Source organism: Tachyglossus aculeatus, chromosome 19, assembly GCF_015852505.1.
Source record: "Tachyglossus aculeatus isolate mTacAcu1 chromosome 19, mTacAcu1.pri, whole genome shotgun sequence".
Lineage (NCBI taxonomy): Eukaryota > Metazoa > Chordata > Mammalia > Monotremata > Tachyglossidae > Tachyglossus > Tachyglossus aculeatus.
In genome coordinates this window covers 6,930,459-6,952,180 of record NC_052084.1, presented here as the reverse complement: position 1 = coordinate 6,952,180, position 21,722 = coordinate 6,930,459, and the positions used below count along the sequence as shown (strand labels likewise).

At 41.6% G+C, this 21,722-nt stretch overlaps 1 protein-coding gene across 5 annotated transcripts in view; it reads left to right on the top strand.

Annotated features, from left to right (window-relative positions):
* Nucleotides 1-21,722, top strand: part of CNIH3 (cornichon family AMPA receptor auxiliary protein 3) — a 124,527-nt gene that overhangs the window by 63,455 nt on the left and 39,350 nt on the right. The window contains exon 1 of one of the 5 annotated variants that reach the window (XM_038761297.1): nucleotides 14,034-14,193. The exons of 3 other annotated variants lie outside the window; for them this stretch is intronic. In XM_038761297.1, coding sequence (XP_038617225.1) covers nucleotides 14,083-14,193 — 111 coding nt within the window. In that variant the 5' untranslated portion in view covers nucleotides 14,034-14,082. Of the gene's footprint in view, nucleotides 1-14,033; nucleotides 14,194-21,722 lie in introns of those variants that run through there. One more of the 5 variants, XM_038761295.1, reaches the window with a different exon arrangement.

The window sequence follows — 21,722 nt, the reverse complement described above, 5'->3', positions numbered from 1 at the left end:
CACATAGTAAGCACTTAATAAATGCCGTCATTATTATTGATGTAACTGGCCCATCCAAAGTTGGACACAGTAGCCATTTCCTTGAAGTTGCTGGCAGCAGTAGCAACATGCAGCAGCAGAGAGTGAGGGTCCGCTCCCCTTCCTCTTTTCCACTCTCCCCTCCTTTACCCTCCCTCTCCTTCTGTTCCCCTCTCCCTTTTCCCCTCTCCACCTTTTCTTCACTAACACCCCTTCCCCATTTTACATGTCCTAGGGACCCCGAAGCCGTAATCCAGAACTGGGTGCTACAAACACATGGAAAACATAAGAAAACTCCCAGCTTCTGGGATGACACAGTCACATTTAGTAGCTCTTTAAGTTCCTTCCAGAATACGGGGGAGTTGAGCTTTTAGAATTAAATCCTGGACTTTTAGATTAGCTTAGAATTTTAGTAGGAGGCATTTCCTTTTGTGCCCTGAGAAATCATTCACTGAAACTAAGCAGTCCGAGGCAGAGTTGAATCCAGTGGAAATTTTCAGTTTGTAGCAAATTTAGCTGCCACCTTTCTTCACAGGTTTCAGGATTTGTTTGCATTAAGATTCAGTACTGTCTTTGAAAGTGTTTCATTTCTTCCTTTGGGAGAGTAGCCGGTGTTTCAGAGGAAAAATTATCGTCAGATTTTGAATTTCACTGAACGGAAGCAAACAAAATAACTAAAAATGGGTTGTTGTTTTTTCCCAATCATGAATTATAAAATAATTTAAAACTAGGTTGAGGGTGTTTAGTGAAGTTGTTAGTGGAATAAAATATTAAATCATATATTGAAATCTAAAATCAGGGTTTTCATTATTCCTAAAGATCTCCATTCTGCACTGATGGCAATTTAAGAACTCCCTCTACCTTCTGTAGGAATTATTGAAGTTGATAGGCATTCCAAATACGGGATAAAAATCCGAGTGAGAATTGTAGCATTCCCGATCCAACGACACTTCTATGGAGAGTGGTTGGTAGCAAGTAAAGAGATGCATTTACAGTACCATCTGTTTTAAAGTCAATTAAAGTCACCTCCCTCACCATGAAAAAAAAGCCTTCATTCTCCTACGTACATTAGAACTAAGTTGGTTTCCTGAATGTTTTAGAGAAAAAATTGAAATACGTTGATGGAATTCATATCAAGAATTGCAAAGAAAAGAAAAGTTGGGGTTGTACCAGATAAACTTTCATTTCTCCAAGATTTTGTGCCCTTTTTTTTTATCATCTAAAGCTCCCTTGATTCATCGACAGCCTGCTTATGAGTCCCTTGCAGCTCTGTATACAGCAGTCAAAAGACCCAATTACAGTTCCCCTGATAGCATTCCAAGACTATAAGAAAGAAGAGCTTAGATGTTTCACTTTTTATGTTTAAAAATATTTTTAAAATAATGTATCTGTGAAATGTTCTCACTCCTTAAATCGTTTCATTTTGGCATGAGAGATGTCTCTAGCATTCTTTTTCTCAGTAAAAATAGGTGCATTTTAAATCTCCTGCAGTAGCTGTAATAAATCCATGTTATTTTAAAATTCAGTTGAATATCCCATTTACATCCCAAATCCTCTCATTTTAAAATTATAAAGTGTGAGGGGTCTCAGTTCCCAAGTAGTCTTCAGAGGTGTGAACAGGTGCTGGTCTTGGCCACTCAAAAATTCATACACAAAGTTCTGCAGCTTGCAAAAACAGTACTGTATTTGAATACTTAATGATAAAACCAACTTCTTAAGATCAAGGACTCATCTTTCAGCCTCTAAGGTGGGTTGTTTTCAAAGCTACCTTGGCCATATCAAGACCAGTTTTCCCTAGCTGACTCTAAAGTTATACCCAAATTACAAATGCTAGCACTCTTAATATTCCTTCCCAGGGTACAGTGTGAATTATTTGGATCCACAACAGCATTGGTTATGAGTGAACCAATAATCACTGATACATTTTGAATGTAATCTTATTAAGGCAGTTTTGTCTATAGAATGGTTCCATTTTTGGAAATTCTAATCCTAGCATGGCCACTGATTCTCCTTAGGCAAGGTGGTTACCAGCTTCTCATATCAGCTTCTCTTTACCTCAATTTATTCATTAGAAAAATGGGTTCAATAATTTTTCTTAGAAGACTACAAGTCACTAAATGAGTGATTAAATTTCCAGATCCTAAATTTTTTACATTGGACTCTGAGAATATTTACAAAATTTAATGAGACTATCCTCCCCTAATTTTTCACTAGTGTTCATTTGTGTCAACTATTTTAGACTGTAATTTGACAAGAATAGGGACTGTGTTTAAGTTTTCCTTTGTAACACCCTCCAATGCCTAGTATGCGGATTGCAAAGAAACATGAAAAATGGCTCAAATGCAAATGACATTATCAGAAATAAAATCCAGAATCTAAAATTGACTCCTTCAATAATAGGTCATCATCATCATCCATCGTAAATCTAGTAGCACCTTTAGAGCAAATGTCAATGCTTCTGGCAGTATTATTTACCCAGTTGGATTACATGTATTCCCCCTTCCACAAGTTTATTTTCCAGTAAATAGATGAGACAAACTCAAATAAAATATAAACATGTAAATTATTCACAGAATACATACATAAATAAAACTGAGCTTCTCCCTAGGCACTCTCATCTCCTCTCTGATGGTGGGGATTGTAAGGGACCACAGACCATTGTAAACTCATAGAAACGGGCTCTCTATAACTTCAGTGTGGAAGAAAGGGAAGAAGGAAGGGAGAAAATGTCCCCCTCCTCTCAAATATCAATAAAATGGGGTTGTGTTTTGTCCCAGCCAGTCACTGAAGGTTCAGGAACAAGCCCACCACTCTTTTTTTTACCGTTTGTTTTTACCTATTTAAACACCCACATTTAAGCTTAATGCTACTTATGCAAACCATGCAACTGAAAGAATCTGTAAAACCATTCTTCAATGCCTACATGTCTGCAGAAGTGTACAGAACAAGTATCCCAGACTCCCCTGTACTAAGTGTAGTAATGGAATACTGAGAGAGTGTGGATAAATGAAATCTGCAGATAACTCTAAAAACCTCATTTTATCCTGTAGTTTCAGTTTTTGATTCTTTTCACCAGGCAACTAACAATAGGATACTTGACCTAATGGCGTTTTCACCTTTCTTCCTGTCCCTACTCTTGCTAAGACCCTGAGAGTGATAGAGAATGGGAGATGTAAAAAGAGAGTACCGGGGTCTTAATAATCCACACAGTAGATCTGGTAATACATATGGGTTCAACCTCAGTTATCCATGCTGTAAAAAGCTGACTTGGAAAAAAAAATCAAATTCATTCACTCATTCAATCACATTTATTGAGTGCTTACTGTGTGCAGAGCACTGTACTAAGCGCTTGAGAAGTACAAGTTGGCAACATATAGAGACGGTCCCTACCCGACAATGGGGTCACAGTCTAGAAGTCTAGAAATTTTGAATACCATACACCCAGTGGTATTCCCACTTCAGCCCATGCCTAAAAAAGCAGAAATCCCAATTCTTTGGGGCTGGTAGGCTAGGAAGGGTTGTTTGGGGACCAGCTGAGGGAATATATTCCCATGAGCTGTTCAGCAGTAGATTGGGGACATGGGGTCACCTTCTCAGAAACCTGGATCTAACAGGAAGCCATTTCTCCAAAAGTATGAAGTTGACCAGTAAACATGAAAGGTCTGCAGCTCAGTGATTCATCAACCCAGCTCCTTCAGGCTCTAAGACTCTCATTGAATCAACATTCAGTAAGTGAGTAACAGAGGCAGTAGGGTAGAGAACGGGGAGATACACTATACCTTGGGACTTGTTATTTTATATTTGGACCCCAAATGCAGATTTTTGCACTGAACTAACTGCAGATTAAAAAAAAAGAGTCAGGAATTTGTAGCTCTCCCTGAAATGGGAAAATATAACAGAAGGTCAAAGTTGAGGCTTGGCATCCAGCATTAATTGTAACCTGGTAGACTTCCAGGGTCAACTGTTTCAGTAGGAATGTCATCAGGAACTCGGAAGATGGACAAAATTTTCTTGCTTCCTTTATGCCCCATATTAGATCCCTTTCAGTAACATTAAAATCAGAAAACCACCTATGTACAAATCAATCCAAAGGAGCACCTATTTTATGCAGAGGGGTATACTAGAGACGCAGCATGGCCTAGTGGATAGAGCACAGGCCAGGGAGTTCTAATCCCAGCTCCTCCATTTGTCTGCTGTAAGGCCCTGGGCAAGTCACATAACTTCTCTGGGCCTCAGTTACTTTATCTGTAAAATGGGGGTTGAGACTGTGAGCCCTATGTTGGGTTGAACTGTGTTCAACTCAATTTACTTTTACCCACCACAGTGCTTGGCACATAGTAAACACTTAACAAATTCCACAATTACGATTATTACCAAACTTTTGGGAGAGTACATTAGAATTAGTAAGTGTGATCCCTGGCCTTGAAGAGCTTACAGTCTTGGATCTTTCTAACATAATCTACCTATTTCCCTTCGGTTTCGTGCACAAACAGAGCAGAGCTCTTGATCAACAAGGGAAATTATGATTACTAAAAGTCAGCTGAACCGGTGCCAAAAATTAAGGAGTCATGGCAGACAAAGTAGAGGAATATTCTTGGCGGTGGGAGAAGTGCTGATTTGCTGGCTCTCAGTGCCCAAGCACCTTTCAATCAATCAATCAATCAGTAGTATTTATTGAGTGCTTACTATGCACAGAACACTGTGAGATAATACAGCACAACTGAATTAGCAGACATGCCCCTGCCCATAATGATTTTATAAAATAAAATAAAATAATTTTATAAAATAAAATAAAATAAAATATTTATTTTATTTTGTTAGTATGTTTGGTTTTGTTCTCTGTCTCCCCCTTCTAGACTGTGAGCCCACTGTTGGGTAGGGACTGTCTCTATATGTTGCTAGCTTGTACTTCCCAAGCGCTTAGTACAGTGCTGTGCACACAGTAAGCGCTCAATAAATACGATTGATTGATTGATAATGAGCATACTCTCTCACTACAAATTAAATGCTGGCACAGGCTCTTTATCCTTCCTCCCTTTCTGGAGGTGAAACATTTACATCTATCAGTAGTGTGCAATTTAGGGGTCATTTAAGTGGGAGCAATTAGTTGCTTATATATTTAATTAACCATGTTCTTATTTGGAGGGCTGATGTGGCCTATTACCTCCATATTTAGCCTCGTGTAGTTATCTGCACACTCAGTATTTGTGACAACACCTAACCCAGGGATAAAACAAGGTGGTGGGGGCTTTTCTGCTTGTGGAGGCTTTCGGGGCAGATTGGATATTGTAAAACTGATTGAGCCTCGGAGAACCCTGAAAACATTCCCATATCATGCCATTTAACTTGCTATGCCCTTGGAGATTTCACTTCACTGTAGAAGCAGCATAGCCCAGTGGAAAGAGCACGGGCTGGGAGCCAGAGGACCTGGGTTCTAATCCTGGATCTGCCTCTTGCCTGCTGTGTTTGGTACCTTGGGCAAATCATTTAAGTTCTCTGTTATCTCATCTGTAAAATGAGGATTAAGACTGTGAGCCCTATGTGGGACAGGGACTGTGTCCAAACTGATTATCCTCTATCTACCCCAGCAATTAATATGATGCCTGGCACACAAGTAAGCACTTAACAAATACCATTAAAAAATAATTTAGTGCCATTTCTGATCATGGTGGTCTGGGCAGGATTTTCCAGAGCCAGTCTGTGGGTGGCCTCAGAAGCTGTCGGTCTGCAGAAGCTGTAGGAACTGCTTCCTCATCAGAGGCCAAAGTCACTATCTACTCCGAGTTCTTCCCCCGCCATTCTCTGGAGCAATAACCTGAGATTTCATAGCACCATTAAAGCCAATGTGGACAAATGTATCTTGCTCCTCTTGGGTTGACACAGATTTTGACCTGGGCTGTCTGCTGTCTGTGTGGAGGAATCCAGGTAAAGGGCAGCGGGTTCTTGGAACTGAATTCCACTATACAGATGAGAAGCGTTTTTTTCCTATTGGCAACCAATTTATAAACCTTAAAAAAAGAGCCTGTGACAACACAGCCAACTAACTAGAGCAGTCCAGATGGATCCCCATGTAATATACAAACCAGCTTGGTATCTTGGAGAGGAAAGTAGATTTCAATTTATTCCCTGAATTTGGTGCAGAAAATGAATTAGCAATTGGGCTCATCACGGAAGCATTTATTTTTAGTTGCAGACATGGAAATAGCCAAGCAGTTTTAACCATTCCTCAGTGAACAAGGATTAGGAGTTTGGAGTTCTGGGTTTCCAGTCCTGGATCTTGCCTCTAACTAGCAGCCTTGCCTCAGGCAAGTCCTTTTCTGCCATTCAGCTTCAAACTCTCTGATGGTCAACTTGGCGAAGCTGGAATCAGCGACCTCACTTAGAGATCTCGTCGTAGGAGCCAACTCCATGATGATGGGGGACCAATCACCTTGTGGTGGTCTCTCACAGTTACTTCAATCAGAGGTATTTAGTGAATGCTTATTGGGTGCAGAATAATGTACTAAGCACTTGAGAGAACAACAGAGTTGGTAGACATGTTCCCTACCCACATGGAGCTTACAGTCCGGAGTCTAGAACTTACAGTGTAATCTAGCAACTTGGGTGTGACTCCGGGTCTCATGCAATCTAGATTTCTGAGAAGACTTGAGTCCTTAGACTGTAAGCAGTTTACAAACTAGAAGGGAAGATCAAAATTAAAATAAATTATGCTTATTTACAAAAGTGCTGTGGGGCTGAGGGTATGGTGAATATCTGGTGGTTAATTCAGATCCATGTGCATAGGCAACACAGAAGGAAAAGAGTGAGTAGGAGAACTGATGGCTTAGTTGGGGAAGGTCTACTGTGGGAGGTGTGATTTTAACAGGGCTTTAAAGGAGGAGAAAGTGGTGGTCTGTCAGATACAAAGGGAGAGGGAGGTCCAGGCCAGTGGGATAGTGCCAGTTTGGGGTCATTTGGGCCCCCATCTAGTGCCAGTCTCGGAGTCATTGCCATTTTGATTTAATCCCTCCTCTCCAAATTTAGGTGATTTATGTACATCACTCACCCGGGACAGTTCTGTGGCCCATAAGGTATCGCATGTGAGTGACAGCTGGAAATAGAGGCATTTTTGCTCTTCAAGCCCTCTTCCCCTGCTCTCCAGCCTTCATGCTGGGGATTTCTCAGTCAGCTTTGGAGAACCCATACGGCCCTGCTGTTAAAATTGAGCCCTCATGTGAGTGATGCCATGTTAAGATTAATGAGGACATTTAGGAAAGTGTCTTGGTTCGGGTGACTATTTTGAGCTGAGAATCAGAACCAGATGCTATGGAGTTAGACCCACTCCATCATCTCTGGGCTGTGAATTAGTCCTGGGGCATGTCTTGCAAATTTTTTTGAGAAAGAGAACTTGAGTAGTGGCCAGCATACATATGTGCTTTTCAACACCTCGAAGAAAAATGTGTTTGCTTCTGAGATGAGTTTCTTCATCATCATCAACAGCATTTACTGAAAGTCTACTGTCAGTCCCTTTCCTTCCTTTCTTGGTTTGCTCTTTTAGCAAATAAAAGTTTGTAACTCTTTTATGGCAACATTTAAACAAGTATCTAGAAAACCCCACTGTCTTGCACTTTTTTAATAGGAAAAATGGTGTTTTTCTCTAATGAGGAGTTTCTACAGCTCCCAGGGTGTAACTCCTCAAGTAAGTCATAAAAAAGGAATGATTTATTCCTCTTAATTTGGGGATTTATAAAATGCACACAACAATGAGTTGGATTTTTCATTGCAGACTAAGAAGGGTCATTGAATGGATGTGACCTCCTTGACTTTTTCCTTATAGAAGGCTTTTTGAGGGCAGGGGACTTACTTCAAATTATATATTTTTTGTATATTCCCAAGCACCTAATACAACACTGTGCATTAAATAGATACACAAATAGTGTTATTACTAGTAGGGATAATAATAAAGTTTTATGTTTCTTCTCTTTCTCAGTAGCTGATCCCAGACATGGAGCAATCTTGTATAGAGAATGGAAATAGGGGTGTGATAACCACATTACATAGTGTACTTTTTGCCTGTCAAGTTACCAAGAAAGCATTGGTGAGGTACTTTGAAATGGCAAGAGCCTCTGGAGCTTTCCATTTCATTAGGGACAGTAAAGTTTGTTGTGTGTTGGAAGTGTGTCTGCCAACCCTATTATATTGTACTCTCCCAAGCACTTAATTCAGTGCTCTGCACACAGTAAGTGCTCAGTAAATGCCATTGATTGATTGATTGACAGGGATTCTAAAAGGAAGGCACCTGCAAGACTAAAGAGTTAGCGACAATAATTTTTAGCAGTTTTATTTGTGGTCTCCCCCCACTTCAGTCTTGTAAGCTGCTAGTGAGCTGATAGCTGAGAAGAGGGGTAGGAAGTAAGACTGATCAGATACTCAGACTTTGAGCCTCTTGTGGAGCAGAGACTGTGTCCAAACTGATTAACTTATACCTACCCCAGTGCTTAGAATAGTGTTTGATACATAGTAAGAGCTTAATAAATACAGTAAAAAAAATTTTTTTAAATCAGTTCAATTTTTCTCTTGTAGGCTTCCATAGCCACTTCCTGAGTGAGGTGCTGTGATTTGAAAGAGCCCCTGTCTGAATTCGTGCCAAGTGCTGCTGACTCATAATTAGAAATCAGTAATCGTATTTATTGAGCACTTACCATGTGCAGAGCATTCGACTAAGCACTTGGGAAAGTACAGTGCAACAGAGTTGGCAGACACATTCCCTGCCCACAACAAGCATATAGCCTAGGAGGGGAAGTTAGGGGAAATTAGCAAATTTTGCCACTTTGTCCTGGGTAGAATAAATTATTTTACTCTGTAAATGGAATAGAGCACTGACTGTCTCTTGAGAAGAGTGATTATGATTTTCAGTTATGTTTCATGCTGCTGTCCCAATTGAACCATTGTTGCTGTAAACGAGGTGCCTAACTTTGGAGGAGAAACATTAAAACAAAAAGAGCAATGGCTTTGGTGGCACTAGTGTCCCAAGAAATAACAAGGATGAATCAAGGGAAGTAAATCAAAGCAATAAAATGGGTACCAAGGTTCCAATTTAGGCTCATTATTGGGGTTAGAATTGGCTTCTGGCCAAAAAAACCCCAAACAGAACAAAAAAAAAACCAAACGCAATAATTGGAGCTTGATTATAAACCTCCTTCTAACCCATTTACCCATTTGCCCCTCTAGGGTTTTCTTTCTGTGGCCAAATCATTAAGTGGAACAATTCTCTCGTTTTTTAAGCTAAAAAATACACTGCTTGAAGCGACAGTTAAGAGCAGCTGCAGACATAAAGATTCCCCAAGTGCTGCTGGTTGTTTCCCTTTGTCTATTGCACACTGGGTAATTCATTTACATTACAAAAGTACTACTGGACCAAACCATGTAGCCCTTGGTTTAACTGGCTATTGAGATTGCATTTATGAAAGATTTCTTAATTTCCATTACGCTGTCCCAGGGTGATTTTTTTTTTTTTTTTTTTTGCCATCATACATAACCCCACCAACCCTTTTCTGGAAATATGTGAGCATTTAGTTTTTCCTAGAGGGCTTATGAGCCAATTACTGGCCCAGTTAATCCCTGGGGAGTGCTGGTCATTGTTCGTGCATCTAGTTTGGGCAGGGCTTGGGACATCCCGGGACCATCCTGGATCACTGGATCAAATGATCCAGCCCTTTGGTGAGGGAGAGAATAGAGGAAGGAGCACATCTCTACCAGGAGACCTTCCCTGACTAATCTTTCATCTCCTAATCCTATTTCCTCCCTTCTTTTTCACTAATAATAATAATAATGATGGTATTTGTTAAGCACTTACTATGTGCCAAGCACTATTCTAAGCACTGGGGTAGATATAAGATAATCAAGTTGTCCCACGTGGGGCTCACAGACTTAGTCCCCACTTTACAGATGAGGTAACTGAGACATAGAGAAGTTAAGTGATTTGCCTAAAGTCACACAGCTGATAAGTGGTGGAGTCAGTATTAGAACCCACAACCTCTGACTCCCAAGCCCGGCCTCTTTCACTAAGCCAAGCTGCTTCTCTATGTACTTGAGTCCTCACCCTCCACTAGCATAGATATCCCCCAACAGCCCTTTATACATATCTTTGTATTCCATTGCCTCTCTCTACTTGTAATTTATTTTAGTGTCTGTTCCACCAACCCGACTACAGTGAAAGTCTTTTGATAAGGATCATGTCTACCAACAAGCTCTAGTTATAGTGCTTTACACAAAGTAAGTGCTCAATAAATACTGTTGATTTGCTCATTAGCACTAGCAATGGGCAGTTAGTAGATAGACGAAGACAAACAACAATTAGAAATGGGAAGATTGCTTTATGGTCAAGGCTTTGGGAAGATTGTGACATCAGGAGGGAGAAGTGACAGCAGTCCGGCCCAGTGGGAAACAATTGCAAAACTGCAGCAAGACCCTTAGCATTAGCAGAGGTGCTAAGGGAAGAGAAAGGCTGTGAACGATGTGAGTTTATAGTGAAAATTAATAACCCTCGTTGACTGGTGGGAAGACCTTCTGGCTAAAATCATTGTACTTGCTGGACTTTTAGAGATGATCCACAACAAACACCATAGTCAAAAAGACCAAACAAAAACAAAACAAAAAACATATGAGGCTGCCATGATCTGCTTACTTTGAGTGGGTTTATAGAGAATTATCCTGAATTATCCCTGTGAAACCTGTGGGATCATGTGGGTGTCCAGCTGGAATTAAAGTCTCATACTCTGCCTTCTGATCCACTCACTGTCCCTAAAAGCAAGAGGGACTTTTGGCTACTGCTCCCTTACACAGCTTGACATCAGCCAGGTTGGCCATCCCAAAATCACTCCGCATCATTCAAGGGCATAAACGCACAAGCCTCTCTAGGTCCTCCTTGAAGCACCTTAGGGCATCTTTATTACCCAAACTGAGAAGACCATGGCCAGACCTGGGCTCAGACCAATGGGATTGTGTTTAGAGTAGTTGTTCAGTTTCAAGTGATGTGGCAAGAGGGTGTAGTGGTGGAAACAGGGCTCCAATTCCTGGACTTAAAACTTTCTTATATTTTTTAAAAAGACCCTTAACTCTCCTCAACAAAGGCACAGGCAGGCCAGTGTTAAATAGTGTCTCATTAATATCCTTCTCCCCAAAAGGAAAAGCTTCCGTAGTGCTCCCAGAAAAAGCCTCACCAGATTCCTCAGGCTGTGAGCGACTATGAGTGAAGCAAGAGAGACAAGGAGAGAGGAAGAAATGGACGTTGATTGAGAGATACGCAAAGATAACCAAGATATGCAAAGATATCCCACATACATAATGGGAGAAAGATTGGAGACAGTGACATACACACACAGATTCAGAGAAATATATGTAACTAGAGAGAGAGAGAGAGAGAGGCAGGAAAGGTGTACATAAACAAATACACACATACCCACACACTCAGAAGCATGCCTGATAATCTTATGCTTCTTATCAGAAAAGTGGAGAAAGAAGAAGTCATTCTGTCTCCCTTCAAAGCTGTATTCAAATCACATCTCTTAGAGGCCTTCCCAGTGTAAGCCCTCATTTCCCCTATTCCCTCTGCCTTCTGTATTGCCTGTGTCTTGGATCTGTACCCTTTAAACTGTGTGTTCTGCACACAGTAAGCACTCAATAAATACGATTGATTGATTGATTGATTTAAACACCCGATAGTCATCCCACGCTCAGTCCCAAAACATTTATTTACATATCTCTAGTTTATTTTAACATGTCTCCCCATCTAGACTATAAACTCCTGGTGGGCTGATAACGTGTCCATCAACTTTGTTGTGTTGTACTCTCAATCAATCAATCGCATTTATTGAGCGCTTACTGTGTGCAGAGCACTGTACTAAGCGCTTGGGAAGTACAAGTTGGCAACATATAGAGACAGTCCCTACCCAACAGCGGGCTCACAGTCTAAAAACTCTCCCAAGCAATACAGTGCTCTGTACACAGTAAGTGCCAGACTGAGCCCCTTCCTTCCTCTTCCCCTCGTCCCCCTCTCCATCCTCCCCATCTTACCTCCTTCCCTTCCCCACAGCACCTGTATATATGTATATATGTTTGTACATATTTATTACTCTATTTATTTATTTATTTTATTTGTGCACATCTATTCTATTTATTTTATTTTGTTAGTATGTTTGGTTTTGTTCTCTGTCTCTCCCTTTTAGACTGTGAGCCCACTGTTGGGTAGGGACTGTCTCTATATGTTGCCAACTTGTACTTCCCAAGCGCTTAGTACAGTGCTCTGCACACAGTAAGTGCTCAATAAATATGATTGATTGATTGATTGATTGAATGCCATTGATTATTGATTCCATAGCAGCTTCCACTACTGCCACCACCAGGATGCCTCCGTGGCAAAGGGGGTTTCTAGTATGACCGAACTGCGCATGGTTCAGCTGTCAGGCAGTCGCAGGAATCAGACTGCAGCAGAGGCCATGGCAGCAGTGGTGGCACAGTCACCAGAGGGGAGGAGCCACTTGGCAGGCTTCCTTCCATTTTTCACTTACCTGCTGCTTCCCCATTCTGGACTTCTCACTGCTTGCACCTCATGACTCCTCCCATCACCACTTTAAATGGGAATTTTTGCGGAGGGAGACTCCTGCTCTTTTTTTTTTGTTTTCGAGAGGGGGAGAGGTAGTGGGACAGCAGGGAAGAAAGGTATTACCAATCCATGTATTACCAATGTATTACAGTGCCTGGCACCTAGTAAGCGCTTAACAAATACCATCATCATCATCTGTGTAACAGAGTTCAGTGACGCAGTTGGCCTTTGAGAAGAAATGGGGTAAAGCCAGGCTTCAGTCGGTGATCTCTGCCCTCAGAACTTAAATTTGGGTACCATCCCCCAAATCCAGGGGGGAATTGCCCTACGTCCAACTAGATTTGATAAAGTTGAAGTGTCCAGACTGAACAGCTTGGGCCATTGTTTAGCGAATCCTCCATTTCAAATGTGGTAACGCTGAACATCTCACTGCGCACATATGGCCTCCGGCCAGGGAATGCCTCGAACTAGAAACCGCACCTTGGGGATTTCAGCTTGAATTCGTACCGAACAGCTGCTATACTGTTCTCTAATATTAATTCAAAAAACCTTTTAAGTTATATTTAGAGAAGAGGCCATTCAGGATCACTTAGAAGTGAATCTTTAAACTATTTTCGGTCCCCTCACATTCTTCTGATGCCAATAATAGTAATAATATTTGGTAAGCACTTACCAAGTGCCAAGGACTATGGTAGATGCAATACAGTCAGGCCAGACGTAGTTCCTCTCCCATGCTCACAGTTTAAGGAGAAGGGAGAACAGGTACCCATTTTACAGATGAGGAAACTGAGGGACCGAGAAGTCAAGTTACTTGCCCAAAGTCTTATAGCAGGCAAGTGGTGGAGCTGGGATTAGAACCCAGGTCTCCTGACTCCCAGTTCTGTGTTGTCTCCACTAAGCCATGCTGTTTCTCCATACCGTTCTAGCTTGTGTTTGCACAAAGCTCCTTGCTAGACAGAGGTTTCAATATCTGCAGTTTTTTTAAATATTTATTGGTAAACTGAGTTAAACTTTGCTGAGATATCTGAGTTTCTGCCTTCACATTTATCTAAACTGAATAATCAAATATAAAGTCCATTTCTACGTAGATATTTAACAGGAGGGAGTTTGTTATTGTTGGGATCATTGGTTCCCATAGCAAACATTCTGGCCCTTGAGATAACTCTTGATATTTTTTAGTAAATGCTCCAGAGTCCAGGTCAGCATGTTCTTGTAGGGCAAGCTTTTGCCCAGATGGATAAGATTCCTCACATAGAAGTCATTTCCTTAGGCATTACAATGAAATGCAGTGTGTATAGTTTGTTCCTGAGAAGTCAGTTCATTTTATGTTGATGGGACGCCTTTTAAATAATAATCATGGTATTTTTCAATGGCATTTTATTCATGGTGTTTTTGTTTCATTTTCCATTTTTTGCCCCAGTAACTTGAGCTCCAGAGAAAACTTCAGAAGGGAATTGGGAGTCAGGCATAACTAAAGGAGGATGCAGACACCTTGTCTCTACATTAAAATTGTTCCTACTGAATCTAAAAGTCATATTTGGCAGCTGGAAAAGAAAGAGAAGTATATGATTCCCTGTACTTTCACCCAGGAAGTAAGTTCTTCTGCTAATGGCTCTTGATTCCACCACATTTAATAAAAATTCCTTCTCTGGTAGGCCCATACACCTTGCACTTGGTGTTTTGATAGTTGAGATTTAAAACATTTTACAAAATGGTTGTTCCTGGCACACTTGTAACTCATCTTGCAAATTTGTAGGACATCGTGGCATGCCTAACAATAATTTCTCTCCCTTTTGGTTATTGCTATGATGGCAGCTAGTCCTATCCGTCAACATTTTTCCATGCTCATTCTCTCCTGTCTGGTCCCCAGACAGTCACTTCAGGGGTCTTGAGCTCATTGGTTTGGATCTTTACCGATTTCGATGTTGTTCAGAGCTGGAGTTTTATCTAGAATTAGTTCCTTTTCATGCACTGACCTCTCTCCGACTGTGCTGTCTGTCATCTATCAGATCAACCAATCAGTCACATTTATTGAGCTCTTTCTGGGTGCAGAGCACTGTACTAAGTGCTTTGGAGAGTACAATACAACAGAGTTGGTAGACACATTCCATAATCTGATCTCATCAGATAATCTGATAAATATCAAAAAGTGCAAGTATTAGCCTTTTCAGTTCTATGACATGTTGCACTAAGTTTTCAACTGATTTTTGCACAAACTTGAATTTGTGTCTTTCAAAAGTCTCACTCTCTTTTTCGTGGACAATATTCCTTATATTTAGTTCCTTTTGCACATTTGAAGTTGCTGTAACTCTCCAGTGTTTCCTCCTCTGCAACATGAAAGGAAATGGTGGATTTTACTTTCTCCCTGGACTCCCCTAGAATTCAGGCCTTAGGACTGCTAAATACGATTTAGATCTTTGACAGGATTTTCTCTAGTGTTTTGAAATGTTGCCTGACAACCAAATAAGGGTTGCAAGACATCCAAATTTAATTTTCTTGACCTCCCCTCAGAGCACTAGTTCATATCAGGGAAAATTTACAGAGGACATTTTCTTCCCTATAGGTGACCCCACAGTCTTCTCCCTTCCCTATCTTTTCCAGTTGCTATTTCCCCTCTAGACTGTAAACTCATGGTGGGCAGGGAATGTGTACCAAATCTGTAATATTTTACTCTTCCAATTGCTTAGTACTGTGCTCTACACAGAGTAAGCACTCAATAAATATGATTGATTTATATCATTTATAGTTTTTAGAATGTGTCGGAACAACCTTAAAGTGGAGGTGAAGTGTCTTCATCCTCCTTCAGTTATGCCTGACTTCCAGTTTCCTAACATTGAGCACTACTATTACTCCATTCCCATGTTACAGAATAGCATAAACTTTATTAGTGGTATTATTTTTTAGCACCAGGCCCAACTCAGCTCTGAGGATAGGAGAGAGTTCCTCCCAGAGATTTTTAGTTCCCATGGCCACAATCCAGATCCTAATCCCAGCACTCCCTGCTTCTCATTTCCTGGCTAATGCCTAAGCAGCTTCCAGCTGTGACCACCCATCCCTGTTCTTCCGCTGCCACTTGGATCTCTACCCTTCACTTCTCCCTCTGGACTGTAAGCTCACTGTGGGCAGGGAATGTGTCTGTTATATTGTTATATGGTACTTTCCCAAGTGCTTAGTACGGTGCTCTGCACATAGTAAGTGCTCAGTAAATATGATTGATTGACTACCTCTCCCTACTCTCCACACTTTAGAAAGCTCTAAAAAAAGACCATTGATGAAGCTGATGATGGAAATGTTGAAGAACGTTGGGTTTGTATTAACTGGGCTAGTGAAAGTCACGAATGACTCAAGAGTCTGAGCCTGCACAAGTCAGGCCTATTTTTCGAAAGGGCTTTTCCATGAGAAAATTGTGTTTATGACCCATTTCTCTCAGGTAGTTATGAGGCAGTGTTTTTGTAGTCGTGGACCATTGGTCCCATTGCCAAGCCTGCCCTGACACCAGAGCCGCTGACTGGTTGTCAGTCTTGAATGCAGCCTGCATTCGTCTTCCTCATACAACAGGTAGTGAGGTTTGGGAGTGAATTACCATACTAAGTTGTGCAGAATAAATTCGTGGTCAGTCCCAGCACCAATTAGGAAGGTTGTGTGTCTGGATGGCGGCTAGACAGGAGCCCCAGAGCAACGTGGGGGTGGCGGCGGCTGGAAGTCACTGCATGCCCGCTCCTCAAACCACCTCCCCCTCTCCCTTAGCTGTCAAGGCGCTCGACAGGAGAATGATCCGTGACTAGGAGAGGTGCCAGCTCCCTGATTTTGAGCACAAATTAAATGTTGCACATAGGGGCCGCAGGAGTATATTAAAAATCTAAATTGCAAATCCTTAGCAATGAGAGGGGAAGAATCGACACCTCAGGGCAACAGCTGACAACAGGCAGACTCTTGGGCCAATTAGAGCCATGTCCAGAGACATGATTTCAGCTAAAAACCTCTCTCTCTAGGACTTCAGCTAAATGGATTCTAGCTGTACCTTCCCAATGTGGGACAAAAGGTACCCGCTGCAAGCTCTCTTAATGTCTGGTGGATAATGAGGTCCCAAATCCTGTTAAGATAGTCTGCATTTTTGTTTTTAAACCTATGTTTGTTTAGCCCTAGGGGGATTTGGCCTGGCCTCAGGCTCAGGTTAGTCTAGAAAATATATCAAAACAGAAGGTGAAAAATAGATTTGGAAATGGGAAGGTGATTAGAAATCATTATTAGATGACTCTTCAACCAAAGACCTACAGGGTGCTTCAGATTTTAGTTCCTGGAAGGAGACCAAACCCAGCACTTAATTGTGAAGCCCAAGTAGTGAATTCTTTGTGGAAGACACAAATGCAAACACATTAATGCTTCCAGCCAACTTTAGGCAGGTTTCCACTTGAAGCTGTGTTGCATAGAGAAAAATATGCCTGATTTATGGACTTTTGAGCTTGCTATAATCAGCACGGGGGTCACACCTTCAGTTATTTGTGCCATGAGTGAGTGTAAATCATAGTTAATCCCAGATCTCAGTAGTGACAGTTTTGATGCCTACTTCCTCCTCACATTTTAAAAGCTTTTAATGAGCAGTGAAATGGACTGTTTCAGCTCTTCTTCCCTCTCCTGCCTATTTTCTCATGATGGCTTTAATGAGCAGTGAAATATCCAAAGGGCAGGCAGCAGCAGAGTGTGTGTGTGTGTGGTGGGGGGGGGAGAGAGAGCTGGAAGAAGTACAAGCAAAGAACATGGTTAATTTATGAACTGGATAACTGAGAATTAAGTGGATTTTCAGCCTCTCTGGATGGATGGTGGTTATCCTAGATTCTGTGGAGACAATGTCATACTCTCACCTTTGCACCCTTTATTCACCCTTCCCTTCACCCTACAGCAAATGGTGGAGCTGGGATTATAACCCAGGTCCTTCTGACTCCCATGCCTATATTCTCCCCAGTTAGCCATGCTGGTTCCCCAGCAGTAAATGTAACTTTGTTTTATCGTACTCTCCCAAGTGTTTAGTACAGGAATCTACACACAGTAAGTGCTCAATAAATATGATTGATTGTTCCAAAAGCCCTTCCTCATTTTCTCCCCTTGGCAGTGTTTACAGGGAGAGTTTTATTAATCTGGCATCAGTGATTACTGTCATAGGCCACCATTTGGTAGGGAAAGAGAGTGACCTGCCGCTCTAATGAGCCAATCCTTTACCACAGGGATGTACTTTTGAGAGCTGAGGAGGGATGGATGGGTGTGAGCTGAGGGCAAGAGTGTGTGAAAGAATTTGGTGGGGAGTGGCTCATTTGAGCAGTGGTGATGAGGAATAGTGGGGTATTCATTCATTCATTCATTAATCATATTTACTGAGCATTTACTGTGTGCAGAGCACTGTACTAAGCGCTTGGGAAGTACAAGTTGGCAACATATAGAAACAGTCCCTACCCAACAATGGGCTCACCGTCTAGAAGGGGGAGACAGACAACGAAACAAAACATGTGGACAGGTGTCAAGTTGTCAGAACAAATAGAATTAAAGCTAAATGCACATCATTAACAAAGTAAATAGAATAGTAAATATGTACAAGTAAAATAAATAGTGTAATAAATCTGTACAAACATATATACAGGTACTGTGGGGCGGGGAAGGAGGTAGGATGGGGGGATGGGGAGGAGGAGAGGAAAAAGGGGGCTCAGTCTGGGAAGGCCTCTTGGAGGAGGTGAGCTCTCAGTAGGGCTTTGAAGGGAGGAAGAGGGTATGTGTTTGCAAGAGTGAATTGCACTAGAGACAGAGAAACAATATGTTCTGGTTCAGCTTAAAAGCAAGGTACCCTCTTAATGGCCTCACAAGTCGACAAAACCACATTATGAAAGGGAAGCTAATTAATTTATTTCATTCCTCAAACTAATAGTCAGGGTCGCCTGAACTCTATGCAGATACATGTTAAATAAATGCAAATTTCATTTCGAGCCTTTGCCCTGACCATTTTTTTTTCCAATCAGGGCTGTGTGGTTAAAAATTCTGCCCCAGTTTTCAGCTCTGTGCATCTATCTGGTTGCTCTTACTTTCTAGTGTTTGGGATATTTTATTTGCCAAACATCAGGGAGCTTTCAAATTAGAAAAAGAAAGATCTTTTCATTGAATTAGCAAAAAATTCAGAAACAAGTTTCTGATCACATAGGATCTTTCAACTTTCTTCCCTTTTTGAATTTGAAACAAACAGAAAAGGATTGGCAGAATCTAACGTGCAAGAAGGAAGAGTCTCCCTGTCCTAAAAGCACGAGGGGGTTGGTGGCCTCCAGCCACTGGTAAAGTGGTGGATGGTTGAGCCAGGGGTTCACAGATAACCCAAACAGAATTCCAACTTTTCCTAGGTGGAATTTTCTAGATCCTATCCCAACTTCTCCACCTGGCTCTGCCTGTGGACATCTTGGCTAAAAAGAATCATCATTTCTGAAGTGTCGGGCGAAGATACTGGTATTTGCCTGCCATGGGAGGTAGAGAAGAGTGGAAAGGAAATTTGACCCTTTAATGGATTGAGCAAGGATGGAAAAGGAGGGGGAGGTGGAAGATGTACATTCAGTTCAGCCATAGCACAGGCTTTTTACTACTTTTCAGGGAATTAAAGAATATTCATCCAACAGCAGGAGTCTTTTTGGAAAAAGTTGGCAGGAATGGGTTGTGCGTATGCACACGGTGTCAGATGGGGGAGTAATAATAATAATGATGGCACTTGTTAAGTGCTTACTATGTGACAAACACAGTTCTAAGCGCTGGGGGGATACAAGGTAATCAAGTTGTCCCACATGGGGCTATATCAATCAATTGTATTTATTTTGTGCTTACTTTGTGCAGAGCACTGTATGAAGTACTTGGGAGAGTACAGTATAACAGAGTTGGTAGGTATGTTCCCTGCCCATAACGAGCTTACAATTTTGAGGGATATAGCACAGTTTTTTCTTAATGTAGGGTTTTACAGGAACACAAACCCCACTTTATAGAAGAATTGGGGACATTTTTTTCTTTCTTGCCATAGATCAATCAATCAATCAATCAATCGTATTTATTGAGCGCTTACTGTGTGCACAGCACTGTACTAAGTGCTTGGGAAGTACAAGTTGGCAACATATAGAGACAGTCCCTACCCAACAGTGGGCTCACAGTCTAAAAGATCAGAGAAAATGTATACCATCTTTGCATATAAGTACTAGAATATTTTCAGCCTACATAAATTCTCCTAAGGCACTTCATAGGCGATAAAAATAAAATTATAAACTCCTTCAACTGACCGGCCATCAGCTGTTAAATGCAGTAGGCCATCTGTGTTTATAAGGCTTTTCTGTAAGCACTAAGAACCAGGGATACATTAGCAGTTCTCTGGGTGTGACTATATGTAAAAACATTCAAAGTGGCCTTTATTTGTCTCAGAACATTTAAATAAATAAATAGATTTTAAATACATTTAAATAATTTGAATTTATTGAGTGTACTGCATGCAAGTGCTCAGAAATACAATTAATTGATTGATTTCCTGGATGGCGACAGTAGCCAAATCTGTTGGAGAGATGGCATTTGTTAAGCGCTTACTAGGTGTCAAGCACTGTTCTAAGAGCTAGGGTAGATATAAACTAACCAGGTTGCACACAGTCCCTGTCCCACATGGGGCTCATAGTCTTAATCCCCATTTTACAGATGAGGTAACTGAGTCACAGAGAATGAAGTGACTTGACCAAGGTCAAACCGCAGACAAGTGGCAGATCCGGGATTAGAGCCCAGGTCCTTCGGATTACCAGGCCTGTCCTCCATCCACTAGGCCTTGCTGCTTCTCCAGGTCATGCTAAGTCAAGAGACCCAAGTTTTGCATTGCTGCTGACCCTGATGTTTGGTAGCCAAATTGGAGAATGGTCTTTCTGAAGCTTTCCAGCAGGGCTTGAAGAGGAGAGTTCTGGTGGAGTTAAACAGCTCAGCTCCACCAGTCCCAAATAGTCTCACCAGCTCCTCCTCCATCTGGAGCCCTGGAGATTCACGGAGCGGGTGGCTCCCGGAGTTCTTTCTCCTTGTCGCCTTAGACACAGCTTGTGCAGCCGATGTTCTGCCTTCTTAAGAGGCATTGGGTAGAATTCCCACTGTATTTCCTCGCCAAGAATGCTCTTTTCCCCCTCTGCTCCTTTCCACTCCCATCCCCGCCATAGAACTCATGGCGCATGAGGAGAGTGAAGTCTTCGCGACCAGAGACCAGAAGGGCTGGCGACTGAGGAAGTTGATTGGGTTTGATTTGCTTTCTCAAGCTGCACTAGAGAAAATATTTATTTGGTGAATGAAGAGTGACATTTTGATAGGCATATGCAGTGAGCCAACTAGGGCTAATGTTTTCAATTAGCCAACAGGGTCTGTTGGAGAGATTAGTGGATGAGAGTCGAGACCATAATTTTGAATTGTTACTGACCCTGACGTTTGGGTTTCTAACGAATTTTTTTTTTTAGGATTTGAACATGTCCTAAATGCCTTTGGGTAGCTGAAGAAACAGGCCTTTGAGAAAGGTTGAAACCCAATGTTGTGGCCCCTTCTGATAAGTATCACTAGCAATTTTCATTGCTTCATCTTGGGCAGGACATAATGAGTATCTCTCCAGCCACCATCTCTTGCTTATGTGCTCTCTCCAACTGTAATTCCTTCTGCCTTCATATCCAGAAGGCCTTATAGCTCTCCCCATCATCAAAGCCCTCTTAAAATTGCAACTCTTCCAGGAGGCTTTGCTCAATTAATGTCTGATTTCCCTACTATATGCCCCCTAACTTCCATGTCAGAACTTCCATGTCACATAATCCATTAAGCACTTGCAGTCTCCCCACAGCACATACATCTATGTAATATACTCCATTCTTTCCTCCTATCTTCAATTTATTTGCCTGTCTCCCCACTAGATTGTAGGCCCCCTGAGGGCAAGGAGTATGTCCACTAATTCTATTTCATTCTGCACACAGAGCTCTGCGTACAGTAGGCTCCCAAGATTGATTAATGGATTGAGCATCTTCATTTATTTTTATGGATTCAGCACCAGGAAGGAACAAAGGAGCCAGCTGTGTCTGTAAACGCCAGTAAAGACAGTAGCAAACAA